At 40.1% G+C, this 11699-nt stretch overlaps 1 protein-coding gene across 2 annotated transcripts; it reads left to right on the top strand.

Moving 5' to 3' along the window:
* Nucleotides 1-141: 141 nt before the first annotated feature.
* On the top strand, nucleotides 142-11699 carry anxa11a (annexin A11a). 2 transcript variants are annotated; one of them, XM_030771091.1, is made up of 16 exons: nucleotides 142-207; nucleotides 519-561; nucleotides 2368-2602; nucleotides 3493-3581; nucleotides 4474-4830; nucleotides 5710-5797; nucleotides 6142-6236; nucleotides 6836-6949; nucleotides 7098-7188; nucleotides 7787-7866; nucleotides 8130-8186; nucleotides 8284-8377; nucleotides 9135-9230; nucleotides 9968-10026; nucleotides 10399-10521; nucleotides 10944-11699. In XM_030771091.1, exons 3-16 carry the CDS (start codon nucleotides 2377-2379, stop codon nucleotides 11001-11003), a joined length of 1629 nt encoding a protein of 542 aa, XP_030626951.1. In that variant the 5' UTR covers nucleotides 142-207; nucleotides 519-561; nucleotides 2368-2376; the 3' UTR covers nucleotides 11004-11699. The 2 variants fall into 2 exon arrangements, with proteins under 2 accessions (XP_030626951.1, XP_030626953.1); XM_030771093.1 differs by having other exon boundaries at nucleotides 149-207; nucleotides 4618-4830.

The raw sequence follows: 11699 nt of genomic DNA, 5'->3' as shown, positions 1-11699 counted from the left end.
ATATATATTGCTAACATTTTCACCCTACTTTTCCCTGTTTTCAGTAAAATGAATTTTAAATTCACCGCTGGTTACGTAATACGTACTGGATGTACCGTACAACAGGCGCACGCCTATATTGGGCTTATTGCCATGTAGGGACACACCCACAGCGACGACGTAGCCTGAAATGCAAACCTAAATCGGGCGCACGTCGAATTGGTGAAGGTAACTTTTATTTTTTACAAATTATGTTATGCATTATTGTCCAGAAATAAATTAACAAGTAAACGCAAACACAAATAGGTAAATAAATACTAACGAGTCCGCAGCTCGTTTCCCTAACACGGTGAGTCACATTTGCCATTACTGTCGCGTCGAATTGTTGTTGCAAAATAGTGTACCTATATCGTAGCCTATTGACCGTAATAACTGGCGTCTGAATTACAGAACGGAAAAAATTACTCTTACGCATATATTTAAGAGCATAAGATCCCACCCACTTAACTACTTGTTTCCTTTTCGATACAACACACCAGTGTGCGTTTCAGGAAGAATCGGACACCAGGCTAAACTTGACAGGTAAGTGACCGTCCTAAATGTAGTCCATAAGCTGTTGTTTTCATGAATGAAATATCTTAAGTCTTCGAAGAATTCTTGATAATGGCTTTATTCGAGGGTGTGAACTTAGACATGACTGTGTGGAACCATTTGCTCATTTTCCTTGGAGTCCGCTAACGTACAAGCTAGCCTTTAGCTAAAAATAGTTTTGTTGACAACGGGTAATGTTAGCTGTGTATATTCTCATATAGTTTATTTGCGCGAAGTACCTCGCGCAGTACTCTTATGTTACAGTCTTCATATCGAAAGTGGTAACAACGTTACTGTCTGTATACAACCTACACTGTCAGAACTCTGTTCTGAAAAGAACCTCGCTGGCAACTAGGGGTGTGGGGCCTTCTTTTTAAGGTTTTATGACTATAGCGGTTAAATGGAAGATCGCACTGCTTTCATATCTTTCCAGTTCTCCCACTGTTTGCTTTCCAAGAGTTGGGTGGGCCATAAATGAACAAGTGTTGAATGCTATACTAAAGCCGTGCTGTATGGGTTTAACAGGACTGCTGATTTAGAGGCGATATGAGAAACGGGTCTTATTTTCATAATGACGTAAAATATTTCTAATCAGCAATATGTCAGTGTAATTGCCATATCTTTGTGAGCTCCTTTTGCCATTCATGATGTTTACGTGTTTGTATAAGGGTGCGTATGATTTAACTGTCATACATTTAAAGTTTCTTCCTCTTAGTTGTGTAGCCTATTTATGGTTGTCAGAATATGACAGATGTGTGTGTGTGTGTGTGTGTGTATGAGTTTCGCATCCTACAAAGCCCTTTGGGGACGCTAAGAAGAGTGACAGCCTTGGATAACACACGTTATCTGTATACATATTAAAATGCCTTTGTGGTCATTTCCATGACTACACAAAATGCAAAACAAATGGATAGGAAGGCATTCATTGTTCATCTACTCTTGTATCTGTATGTCTCTGTATGCCCCACCCAGTAGTCTTAGTTATGTTAACATTTAGCCGTGTAGACCAAACCTCATCCACTTGTGTCTTTAAATTGTTGTGTCGTTCCCCACCATAGGTCAGTTTTTGTTTTTTTACGCAAGAAGACCTGTTATGTGGAAGTAACCTGGGACACTTTTAGTGCCTTTAAATACGTGTATAAAATAAATGTATGTAGGTAGTTAAATGAAATCCTAGTGATCTGGTGCAGGTTAGCCTGAACACTATGGATAGTGATGCTTAAGAGCAGTGTGTGGGACTAGAGGGGAACAGTAAAGAGTTTGTCTAGGCTATATTATTTCTCAATTCAGCAGTGAGCGAGCTCTCTCTCTCTCTCTCTCTCTCTCTCTCTCTCTCTCTCTCTCTCTCTCTCTCTCTCTCGGTAAAGTGAGTTATTGTGCTGTAACTACATCATTATGGAACATTTTAGTGTGGTTGATTTGGTACAAGATCCCAGGTTGTAAACACGTGATACTTTTGCATGCACATTCACGTAGACACGCCATTACTGCTTTACAACCCCACACTGTATTCCCTCATAGCTTTTTTTTTTTTTTAATATTTAAAACTCTCGTTTTCTTTCACAGTCCCTCTTTGGAACTCTTTTTCTTTTATATTATTTGGTTTGTGTCTGAATAATGCGACCTTTCGCCTTTCTCTGTCGTTTTACAAGTACTCTGTCTGAAGCACACGTAAAAGAACAGGGGTTCATTGTGTCTCTGCCCCCAGCATCATTAGTTAATTATCGTTCTCTTCTTTGGTGAGGGGCAACAACAGTCTACTAAATTGTCCGTTAAATATTTGCTTCTCATTTTTAGAACCAAAGTATGAGTTATCCAGGATATCCTCCACAGCCTGGTTCCTACCCTCCCCAGCCTGGAGCCTACCCTCCTCAGCCAGGTGCTTACCCCCCCCAGCCTGGCTCCTATCCACCCCCAGCAGGGGGTTACCCTCCTCAGGCAGGAGGTTACCCACCTCAAGCAGGTGGATACCCTCCCCAACCTGGTGCCTACCCACCTCAGTCTGGCACGTACCCTCCAATGCCTCCTTCAGGTAAGTCCTGAGCTTGCCATGAAAAGAGCTAGTTTCTGATGTAAGCGAAGCAGATAAGAAGAAAGGGAGGGTTATCCAATCAGGATATGCCCTTTTTAGGTAAGAACAGGTTCTAGGTGTCATTTACATTGAATGGACAGTGGCGATATTTTCATACTCGAAGGAGGTGGAACCAAAAAGAACCAGTTCAGGATTTCGTAGTGTTCAGCAGACACAAAACACACACACACACAAACACACACACACACACAGTTGTGTGTGACCTTCAAGTTGACCAAAGCTTATGTTTTGCTGCTGATGGGCCTCTTGTCTTTTTCTGTTAGCTGAGTGGGTGTGTGTGTGTGTGTGTTTTTGTGTGTTACTGCAGAGATCATGTGGTTTGTATTATACACTCATAAAGAGTACTGTTGAGAGGTGTGCTAACATTTCCAAGTTGTGTGTCACACATTTTTGCATGTAGACCGGATTGTTACAGCTCACTGAGTGGAGTTGCTTGCTTAGATAGACAGGCGCTCTTGTGTTTTGTTATAATTTAATACAGTCTGTTATTAGCCAGACCATATTGGATGGAAGTTTTTAGCAATTTCTGTCTCAGCTATTCTACAGCTGTGCCACTGGCCTTTGACCAGTCATAGACGGATTGTTTTTTTGTTTTTTTTTTTTTAACTAATATGCTCTTCCTTACCCATGGATTATTATCATGAGTCTCTGAAATGTGAGAATTATTGGCCACAAAGTTCCAGAATCATCTTAATTTGTCATGAGAAGAGGATTCTCATTTTACCTGTTGAATAATTGCAAGTATCCCATAAGTTATAAACCTCAAATCATTTTTTTTTTTTTTCACGTCAGTTTGATCGTCTGAAGCTGGATGCATCTTTCTTTTGCAGGCGGGTGGGGTGGGGCTCCCGGTATGCCCTCCATTGGTCTTGATAATCTGTCCAATCCTGGTTTTAATGCAAGTAACCTCCCTGGAATGGTAAGTCTGAAATAAAATAGAAAATTCTATGAAATTTCATATGAAATTACAAGCCTCTGTCACCAACTAAACAGATTCAGGTAACTGGATTTAATGTCTTTAAACAGCATGAAATGCATAGCCAATTCAGAATATTTCCATTAAAACCTCTCACCCGTCATCTTTACAATAAACCTGTGCTTTCAATACTGCGATCCGAAGCTATCTTCTAAATGTGCGTCGCTATCGGAATGCCTTTAATTGAAGGGAAATGGCTTCTAATTTGCCGTCAGACCTATCTCTAGATATTGGTTCAGCTGAAGGGACTCAAAGATGAAGGGGAATTTAAAAAAATTGCACTCCACAATCTTCCATTAGTAAAGCCACAGTGCAGTGGTTTGGTTTGAGTCACACCTTTAGTTTCTAGTCCAGCCACAAGGTCAAATGGGTCATTTGCCCACGCTGGTATGCGAGGTTTTTTTTTTTTTACCAAGGGAAAAATAGGTTAGTGACATGCTCTATATTTTCAGTTCAATTGCAGAACAATACCTGCACAGTTCAGTTTTTTTTAAAGAATTCGTATGACATTTCTTTGCCCATCAGGATACTTATTGATTTTAAGCGATTTTTTAGAAATTCTCACCACAAATAGAGGATGAGAGTAACAGATTGTAAAATGAAGGTAAAACAACGACACCACTCGCATCCACGACCCCGCTCATCTTTCAGGCCCTCCTGTAATCTGTAACTGTGTTTCCATGTCAGTGTCATCATTTTAATCCTTTGTTATGTTTTAGTATCTGTGGCAGTCAGTGTTGTAATGTCTGCATGCAAGATCATTCCTGAAGCGTCTGCTTGTCTTTCACAATCAGCTGCTGTGCTCTCTTTGCTGCTTTGGCATTTCTTATCACAGGCAAACCAGATCTCAGCATCCTTGGGTGGGGTTACACCAAACCCTGCCATGTTCTCACAAATACCCACTACCTACCCTTCTCCCCAACCTGGGGGGTATGGTGCCCCTTCCCCTAACCAGCAACCCTATGGCCTATACCCTCAGCCGTCTGGACCTGGAATGGGCTACCCAGGTGGTCCAGCCCCGGGACAACCAATGCCTGGCTACGCAAGTGGACCAGCGCCTGGCCAACCCATGCCAGGTTACCCCAAAGCTCCATCACCCAATCCGTCCATGCCCAGCTACCCAAAAGCGCCCTCTCCTAATCCTTCCATGCCAGGGTATGGAGGAGGTGCCCCTGTGGTTCCACCTATCAATGTAAGCTTACCTGCAAAGTCCTTACTTGTATTACAGTTTTTATTGTTAACTCGCATCATGAGTAGAAAAAACTGACTACAGTCATCATAGAAATACACTGCAGCTTTGAAGCTATGGAAATTGTATATGAAATAAGTAATGAAGAACACATCCAGTTTTTTGGTTCCTATACAATTTCCATAGGTTTAAAGCTGCAGCGGCAATGCCGTACATTTTCATGATTATTGTGGGGAATTTTTCCAGTCTGTATTCCACGTTTTTTGAAACAGTTTTTTACGGAATGATTAATGAAAACATCCCGTCACATGAGAGCTGCTCGCATTCTTATCCAGTCATTTGGTTTTGTGATGGAGGTTTTTTCCATTTTGAGTGTGTTAGGTGCATAGACAGTGTTTTTGCGATGTGTGTGAAGCATTGTGAGCAGTGGTGGATTTTGAAAGTGAAATTTGGTGTTTTGAAAGTCCTGCGGTTCCGTCAGTTTTGCAGCGCACACTGTTTTGACAAAGTGCAGTCTATTGTGCGAGACGTATTTAAATAATCAAGAAAAGCTACAACACTCCTGTTTAGACTCAAAAGTATGCAGTTCCAATATGAGTAAGTACAAATGTGCTATTTCAAGTGACATAAAATCATGTGTTAATCATATAAACGTAAACAGAGGTAAGTGTTTTGTTTTTTCTGTGTTTACGTATTACAGGGTTTTTGTAAACGGTTAAAAGAAATATCATATATAAATATGGTCAATTACATGTCCACTGCTTCAGTAGAAAGTATTTCATGAAAACTGCATTGTTCCTCTGTGTTATACAGTGTGCCCACCTGGTGAAGGAGTTCTAACATGCTTGTATCTGTTCTGAAGAAATGTGCTTGTATTTGTAGAGGGGATTCAGAGGGACTATACAGGACTATCCTGGAGCTGACCCACTGAAAGATGTGGAGGTTTTGAGGAAAGCAATGAAGGGCTTTGGTGAATATCACTAATCCTATAAAGCAATCTTTTACCTACTCATCATTAGTCTCCTCCAAGCGTAATTATTTATATCATCAAAGTCTACATGTCCTGTTAGTGTAGTATTTCAGTTTCATGCTTTTGTTCTGTTATCAAAACAGAGATTTAAAAGAGAAGTTGAACACCTTTCTTTTGTTATCTTGCCTAGTTGAGCTACTTCCTCTCGTCAAACCACAGAGGGAGCAGTAGAAATCTTCTTCAGTTATTGTGTCACATGTGAACTTTGTGGTTGGGGTTTATCTGAAGTTCATCCGCTCTGAAAGTTCATGCAGACATACAGATTGACACATTTCTTTCCTCAGGCACTGATGAGAAGGCTATCATTGAGCTGCTGGGTAGTCGCTCCAACAAGCAGCGTGTGCCTCTCCTTGTGGCCTTCAAGACTTCATATGGAAAGGTAGAACTACATCTACACTGTCAGTTAGGCTTAGTATAAATGACGTTTGGCTTCTTGAATACTGTCTGCAGTCAACTTTAATAAGAATTAGAAATATCCCATATCACTTTAATGAAAAATTCAGATACTGTAGTTTTTAAGGATAAGGACCGCTTACAGCAGCGATCCCCATCTTAGAGAAGTGTGTTAGTTTATACTCACAGGCAATGCAGGCTGAGAAGAGCCAGCACAAGAGTTTGTAATGTTGAGCACACACCTGAAACTTACACGTTGACACTTACTCTTTGACGCTTGCACACAGACACGCACACACAGACACGCACACACAGACACGCACACACAGACACGCACACACTGACACGCACACACTGACACGCATCTCTGTGTGTGTGTCTGTGTCTGTGTGTGTCTGTGTGTGCCACTGTAGTTTTAAGACATCCCCACCCCATACTACTGACAGAGCAGGTATCAGGCCTGCTGTTAGAACTCTGCTAATATCTGATCTCAGATCAGGTCTTTGACGTAGAATTGGAATGCTCGCAAAGTGAATTTGGAAGAGTTGGGATAAGAGTTCCCAAATGTACTTCCTTTTTTTGCAGGATTTGATTAAGGATTTGAAGTCAGAGCTTTCTGGGAACTTTGAGAAGCTTGTTCTGGCCATGCTGAAGACTCCAGCCCAGTTTGATGCATACGAGATCAAAGATGCTATCAAGGTTTGGAAATAAATGTTAAACAGAATTACTCTCAAATCACAAGATTTGGCTAAAGACCTTTTGAGCATAACTGCTTTGTTTTAAGTCGAAGTAAAAAGAGATATTAGACAAACCACTGAAACCTGCGGCATAATTTCGTGCTTGACAGGGTGCAGGGACAGATGAAGCCTGTCTAATCGAGATCCTGGCCTCTCGCTCCAACGCAGAAATCAAAGAAATCAATCAAATCTACAAAACTGGTTTGTTATTTCCTTTCTTTGTTTTTAGTGTGTTCTGAAAACCTAATGATATATGTGGAATGTTTATGGTGTTTCTTTTCATTTTTTTTATTTTGTTATTTTGAGAGTTCTGTCTAGATGTTTATTTCTTACTCACGAAATCTTAAGTTACCTAAACTAGATGAGCTTATCTTTGTTCTGAAAACAAATTTGAAGTACTAATCGTTATGAAAAGACAACACTCAAACAGTGATATACGGATGGAATTTAAAGACAGCCATAGAATCTTAACTACCTTTGACATTGGTTGTTGGTGATGCAAAATATTTTGATGACAAGTGTCACTGACAGTTGAGATTCACATGAGCGCCAGTATAATTGTTATCATAGCGTATCGGTTTCTCATGAAAGAAGTTACCCACAATAATTCAAAATCCATTAATTGTGTATTCGAATATGTCTCATTGGTCGTCCTAACCTTCTGTCGCTAAATAAGACACTCATTACTGAATCAGGTTGGTTCACTGATATAGGCCTAACGTTTACATGCATGTATGAATTCCTGTTGGTGTATTTTGATATGTTGGTTCTATAACTGTGTATTTTAAATGTGTTTTAGAGTATAAGAAGACTTTGGAGGAGGCCATCAGTGGGGATACCTCAGGGCATTTCCGCAGACTGCTGGTCTCTCTTGCTCAGGTAGGGACTTTCCTACCTTGCCCTATTTCTTTTTGAAAAAGTCACTGATGTTTTTTGTTTGTCCACCAATTTAAGTAGGAAAAAACCATAAACTGCCATAAGCTGCAGTACCCTAAACCACAGTAATGGTGTCACAAAGCAGTTTGTGGATGGATGACCTCCTTAAAGCTATTCTGTGTGTTTAATGAATGCTGTTGCTGTTTCACTGAATGATATTTTACTGCAGTTATTGTGAAGTAAACCTCTTGTTTCTGTTTAAACAGGGTAGTCGTGATGAAAGAGAGAATGTGGACATCTCTTTGGCCAAACAAGATGCTCAGGTATAGTGTGAGACTTACTTTTAAGTTTTTGCTTTTTTTTTGTTGTTCATCCTGCGTGAAAGAGCTCTGTGACTGATGGTAGTTTACTATGCGATAGGCCCTGTACGCAGCTGGAGAAAATAAACTGGGAACCGACGAGTCCAAATTCAATGCCATCCTGTGTGCTCGGAGCAAACCTCACCTCAGAGCAGGTACAACAAACGCAGGGCTCCAGTACACTGGTCACTGTCCAAAAAAGAAAAGAAAAAAGAAAAGAAACATGGTCTTGTTTAGAATGGAGTATTTAGAGTACTGTGGGAAACCTTATGAGAACCTTATTGGAAGCAGAAATGCAGACAGAATAACACAATATGATTGGTGGTGACTTCATGAAGTGACTGTTAAGCTGATTAATTAGACAAGGAATAATAATTGTTGTTCACCTGGCAGCAACAGTAACATTTCACTTTACTGTCAGTTACTTGAGCAAACCAAAGTGAAGTGTTTTGCATTAGAACAGAGACCTTTGGCCAAGATTAGAGTCAACAGTGCTGGATGATACATATTGTTGACTCGTACTGTGTCATTCCTGTCCATATTCATTCACGTATTGACTCTCTGCTTAAACATATGGTCTGCAGCAGAGAGAATAAGCACACGGACACGCCTATTGTAATCTGAAAAACGATAGAGTCAGGGGGGATGACAAGTGATATACAACATATGTTACTTTTTCACATAATGTTCCCATCACTGGTCATGCCTGTGGGAGCAAAGCTATATGACGGCATTAATTAATTAACACATTTGTCAGGGCCATCTTACCATAGCAAGGTGTGTTAATGTTCGTGGGCTGCGTTGGCGTATCGTTAGTGTTTGTGAAGGTGTTGTCGTTGTATTGCTGTGTGTTTGTGGAGACCGTGTTAGCACTGATGGCCGTGTGTGTGGATGTGTGCTGTTTTGGGACAGTGTTCCATGAGTACCAGCAGATGTGTGGCAGGGACATTGAGAAGAGCATCAGCAGAGAGATGTCTGGTGACCTGGAGAGTGGCATGCTGGCAGTGGGTAAGCACTCTAATCTGTGATTGGTCTGATTTCTCACACACACACAGACACAGAAGCAGACAGACTCACACACACACACACACACACACACACATACATACACACGCACGCACGCAAAAAGACTCACACACACACACACACACACACACACACAAATGCCTATGCCTTTATCGTAATACTTACCAAGCATTTAGATATTTTATGTTGCTTCTGTGTCGTCAGTTTGAAGCATAGATTTGCTATAAAATAGGAAAAGATGTTTTTCTCCCATTGCACCAACTTGATAACATGCTTGCACTTGCAGACTTTGTAATTGCATGTTTCAAATTGTCTCCTATTCTGCTGGCGCTTCCCAGCGTAATGGTAATGTGGTTTATTAAACAAATTTATGGCTTGTGCATCAGGACTTTGTCATAACTTTTATTGTAAGTTCTTATTCACAAGTTATGATGTGTGTGGTATAATGTGTTTTCAGTGTGTCTATTGCATGGTTGTTGGTTTTTTTTGTTATGTGTAGAACATACAAGTACATATTGGAAAAAAAAAAAACTTTTTTTTTTTTTTTTTTTTTTTTTTTTTTCTTAAAAGTGTACTCAACATGAATTTTTAGTGTGCTTGATTCATCTGTCTTTTCAGTTCCTAAACTTCCACTAAACTGCCTGCTCTTTTGTGTGAATGTACTGAAGTGGAAGGTGATTGAGCTTGTCTGTACTAAACATGTGTTGTTTGCCCTGCAGTGAAGTGCATAAAGAATACTCCTGCCTTCTTTGCTGAGAGGCTCCACAAAGCCATGAAGGTAAATCCAACTCCACACCGTCATAAGCCTAACAGACCTAACGTCAACACAATAAAACCAATAACCAGTTAACACTGAATCACCGCGCTGACACGGTTTACTATCAGAGGGCTAGATTTAAAATTAGGCCTTATAGTTTCTGTGACAATGGGGTGGTAAGGATTCAGGTGAAAATTAGGCTCAGAGTTTATGATAAGGTGTGGTTTTTGTAAACATGAGAATGAGTGTGTGTTCTGTGCCTTGTCATAGTCATAGCATTTTCTTTCTGCATTGTTCAAGTTCCACTGTAGCTCTAAAGTTCCTCTTCTATATTTACCACACTAACAAGCGCCAGGCTGGTGTTTCCTTAAAAATGATGCTCTTTGTTTACAGGGTCTAGGGACAAAGGACCGAACCCTTATCCGGATCATGGTGAGTCGCTCAGAGGTGGACATGCTGGACATACGGCAGGAGTATGTGAGGAACTATGGGAAATCTCTATACACAGCAATTTCTGTAAGTACCCGTCCAGAAGCATTCAGGCAAACTTGACCGAATGCCAAACATTTACTGGTTACACATCTCTGTAAAGTGTGGTGCATCTTTCGGTAGTCAACATTTTATAATGAGACATACCACTTCTGCAATACCAGTGAATTCTACCAAAATAAGTCTACTGTGCATCCATTCCCAAATTTCATGGCTTGTTTTCCAGTAAGACCGCAGAGTTCTCTTATTGACATGCGTTTTTCAAATTTGTTGACAACCCGTACTTGTTTGGTAGCTTGGCAGTGTGATATGGCTATACTTTTTCTGTATTTTTAAGTCTTAATATGTCTTATCGTGAACCGACTGATTGGTTGATTGGTTGATTGGTTGATTGATTGATTGGCTGATGTCTCTGGGATAAATGTCTTGTTATTTGTCACTGATTTCAGGAGGACACCTCAGGGGACTATAAGAAGCTGTTGTTGAAGCTGTGTGGGGGGAGTGATTAAGCAACTGGACACTTTTCATCAGACCAGTGCTTGTGATGCCATACGTCTCTCTCACAGTGCAGATGTGCCTGCTTTACAGAATGTATTTTCTCTCAGAAGTGCATGCCTTTGCCTTAATTTACTTCACTGCATCTTTTCGCAGATATTATGTATGCAACATTTCGTTTGAAAAACATTACGCTATTTTTATATGCAATTTTTATTTTAATGAAAGCAAATGTATTTTGTCTAGAAGTGTGTTTTTTACATTTTTGCCTTCAAGAGCTAAAACATGGAATATTCGATCCCTGATACGTATTCATGTTTTATAAACACACAGATATATATTGTATTTACATTTATTTGTGCCAAGTATTTTGCACATCTAGTTTTTGTTACCATAGCACAAAAAATATCTTTTAGCTGAATACCAAACATACATTATTCATTTCTGTTTTAGTCACAGACAAGGTGTTGCCCTGTTCTGTCTGTGGTAATGCTTTGTGGTGATAAAGTAGTGTGGTGTAGTATGTGTCATATATTCTCCTGGTAGAATCAGATGTTTCTTTGTGATAGATTGGTAAGAGTTTAGACTCACATTGTCAGCTTTGTTCTTTTACCTTGCTCATTACTTTTTCTGTGACGGTCATTATTTTCATCTACTCTCAAAGTGGAAAAAAAAAAATCTGGAAATACATTCATTTATTCGCATGGCAA

The sequence above is a fragment of the Chanos chanos genome, chromosome 4 (genome assembly GCF_902362185.1).
Source record: "Chanos chanos chromosome 4, fChaCha1.1, whole genome shotgun sequence".
NCBI classification, from domain to species: Eukaryota; Metazoa; Chordata; class Actinopteri; order Gonorynchiformes; family Chanidae; genus Chanos; species Chanos chanos.
This window is presented reverse-complemented; position numbering and strand designations above follow the sequence as displayed.

Excerpts from the sequence above, each read along its gene's own strand:
- anxa11a (XM_030771091.1), top strand. The coding sequence starts at position 2,377 with ATGAGTTATCCAGGATATCCTCCACAGCCTGGTTCCTACCCTCCCCAG. Across the intron at positions 7,189-7,786 it reads CAATCAAATCTACAAAACTG|AGTATAAGAAGACTTTGGAG; the intron begins GTTTGTTATTTC and ends AATGTGTTTTAG. Across the intron at positions 7,867-8,129 it reads TGCTGGTCTCTCTTGCTCAG|GGTAGTCGTGATGAAAGAGA; the intron begins GTAGGGACTTTC and ends CTGTTTAAACAG.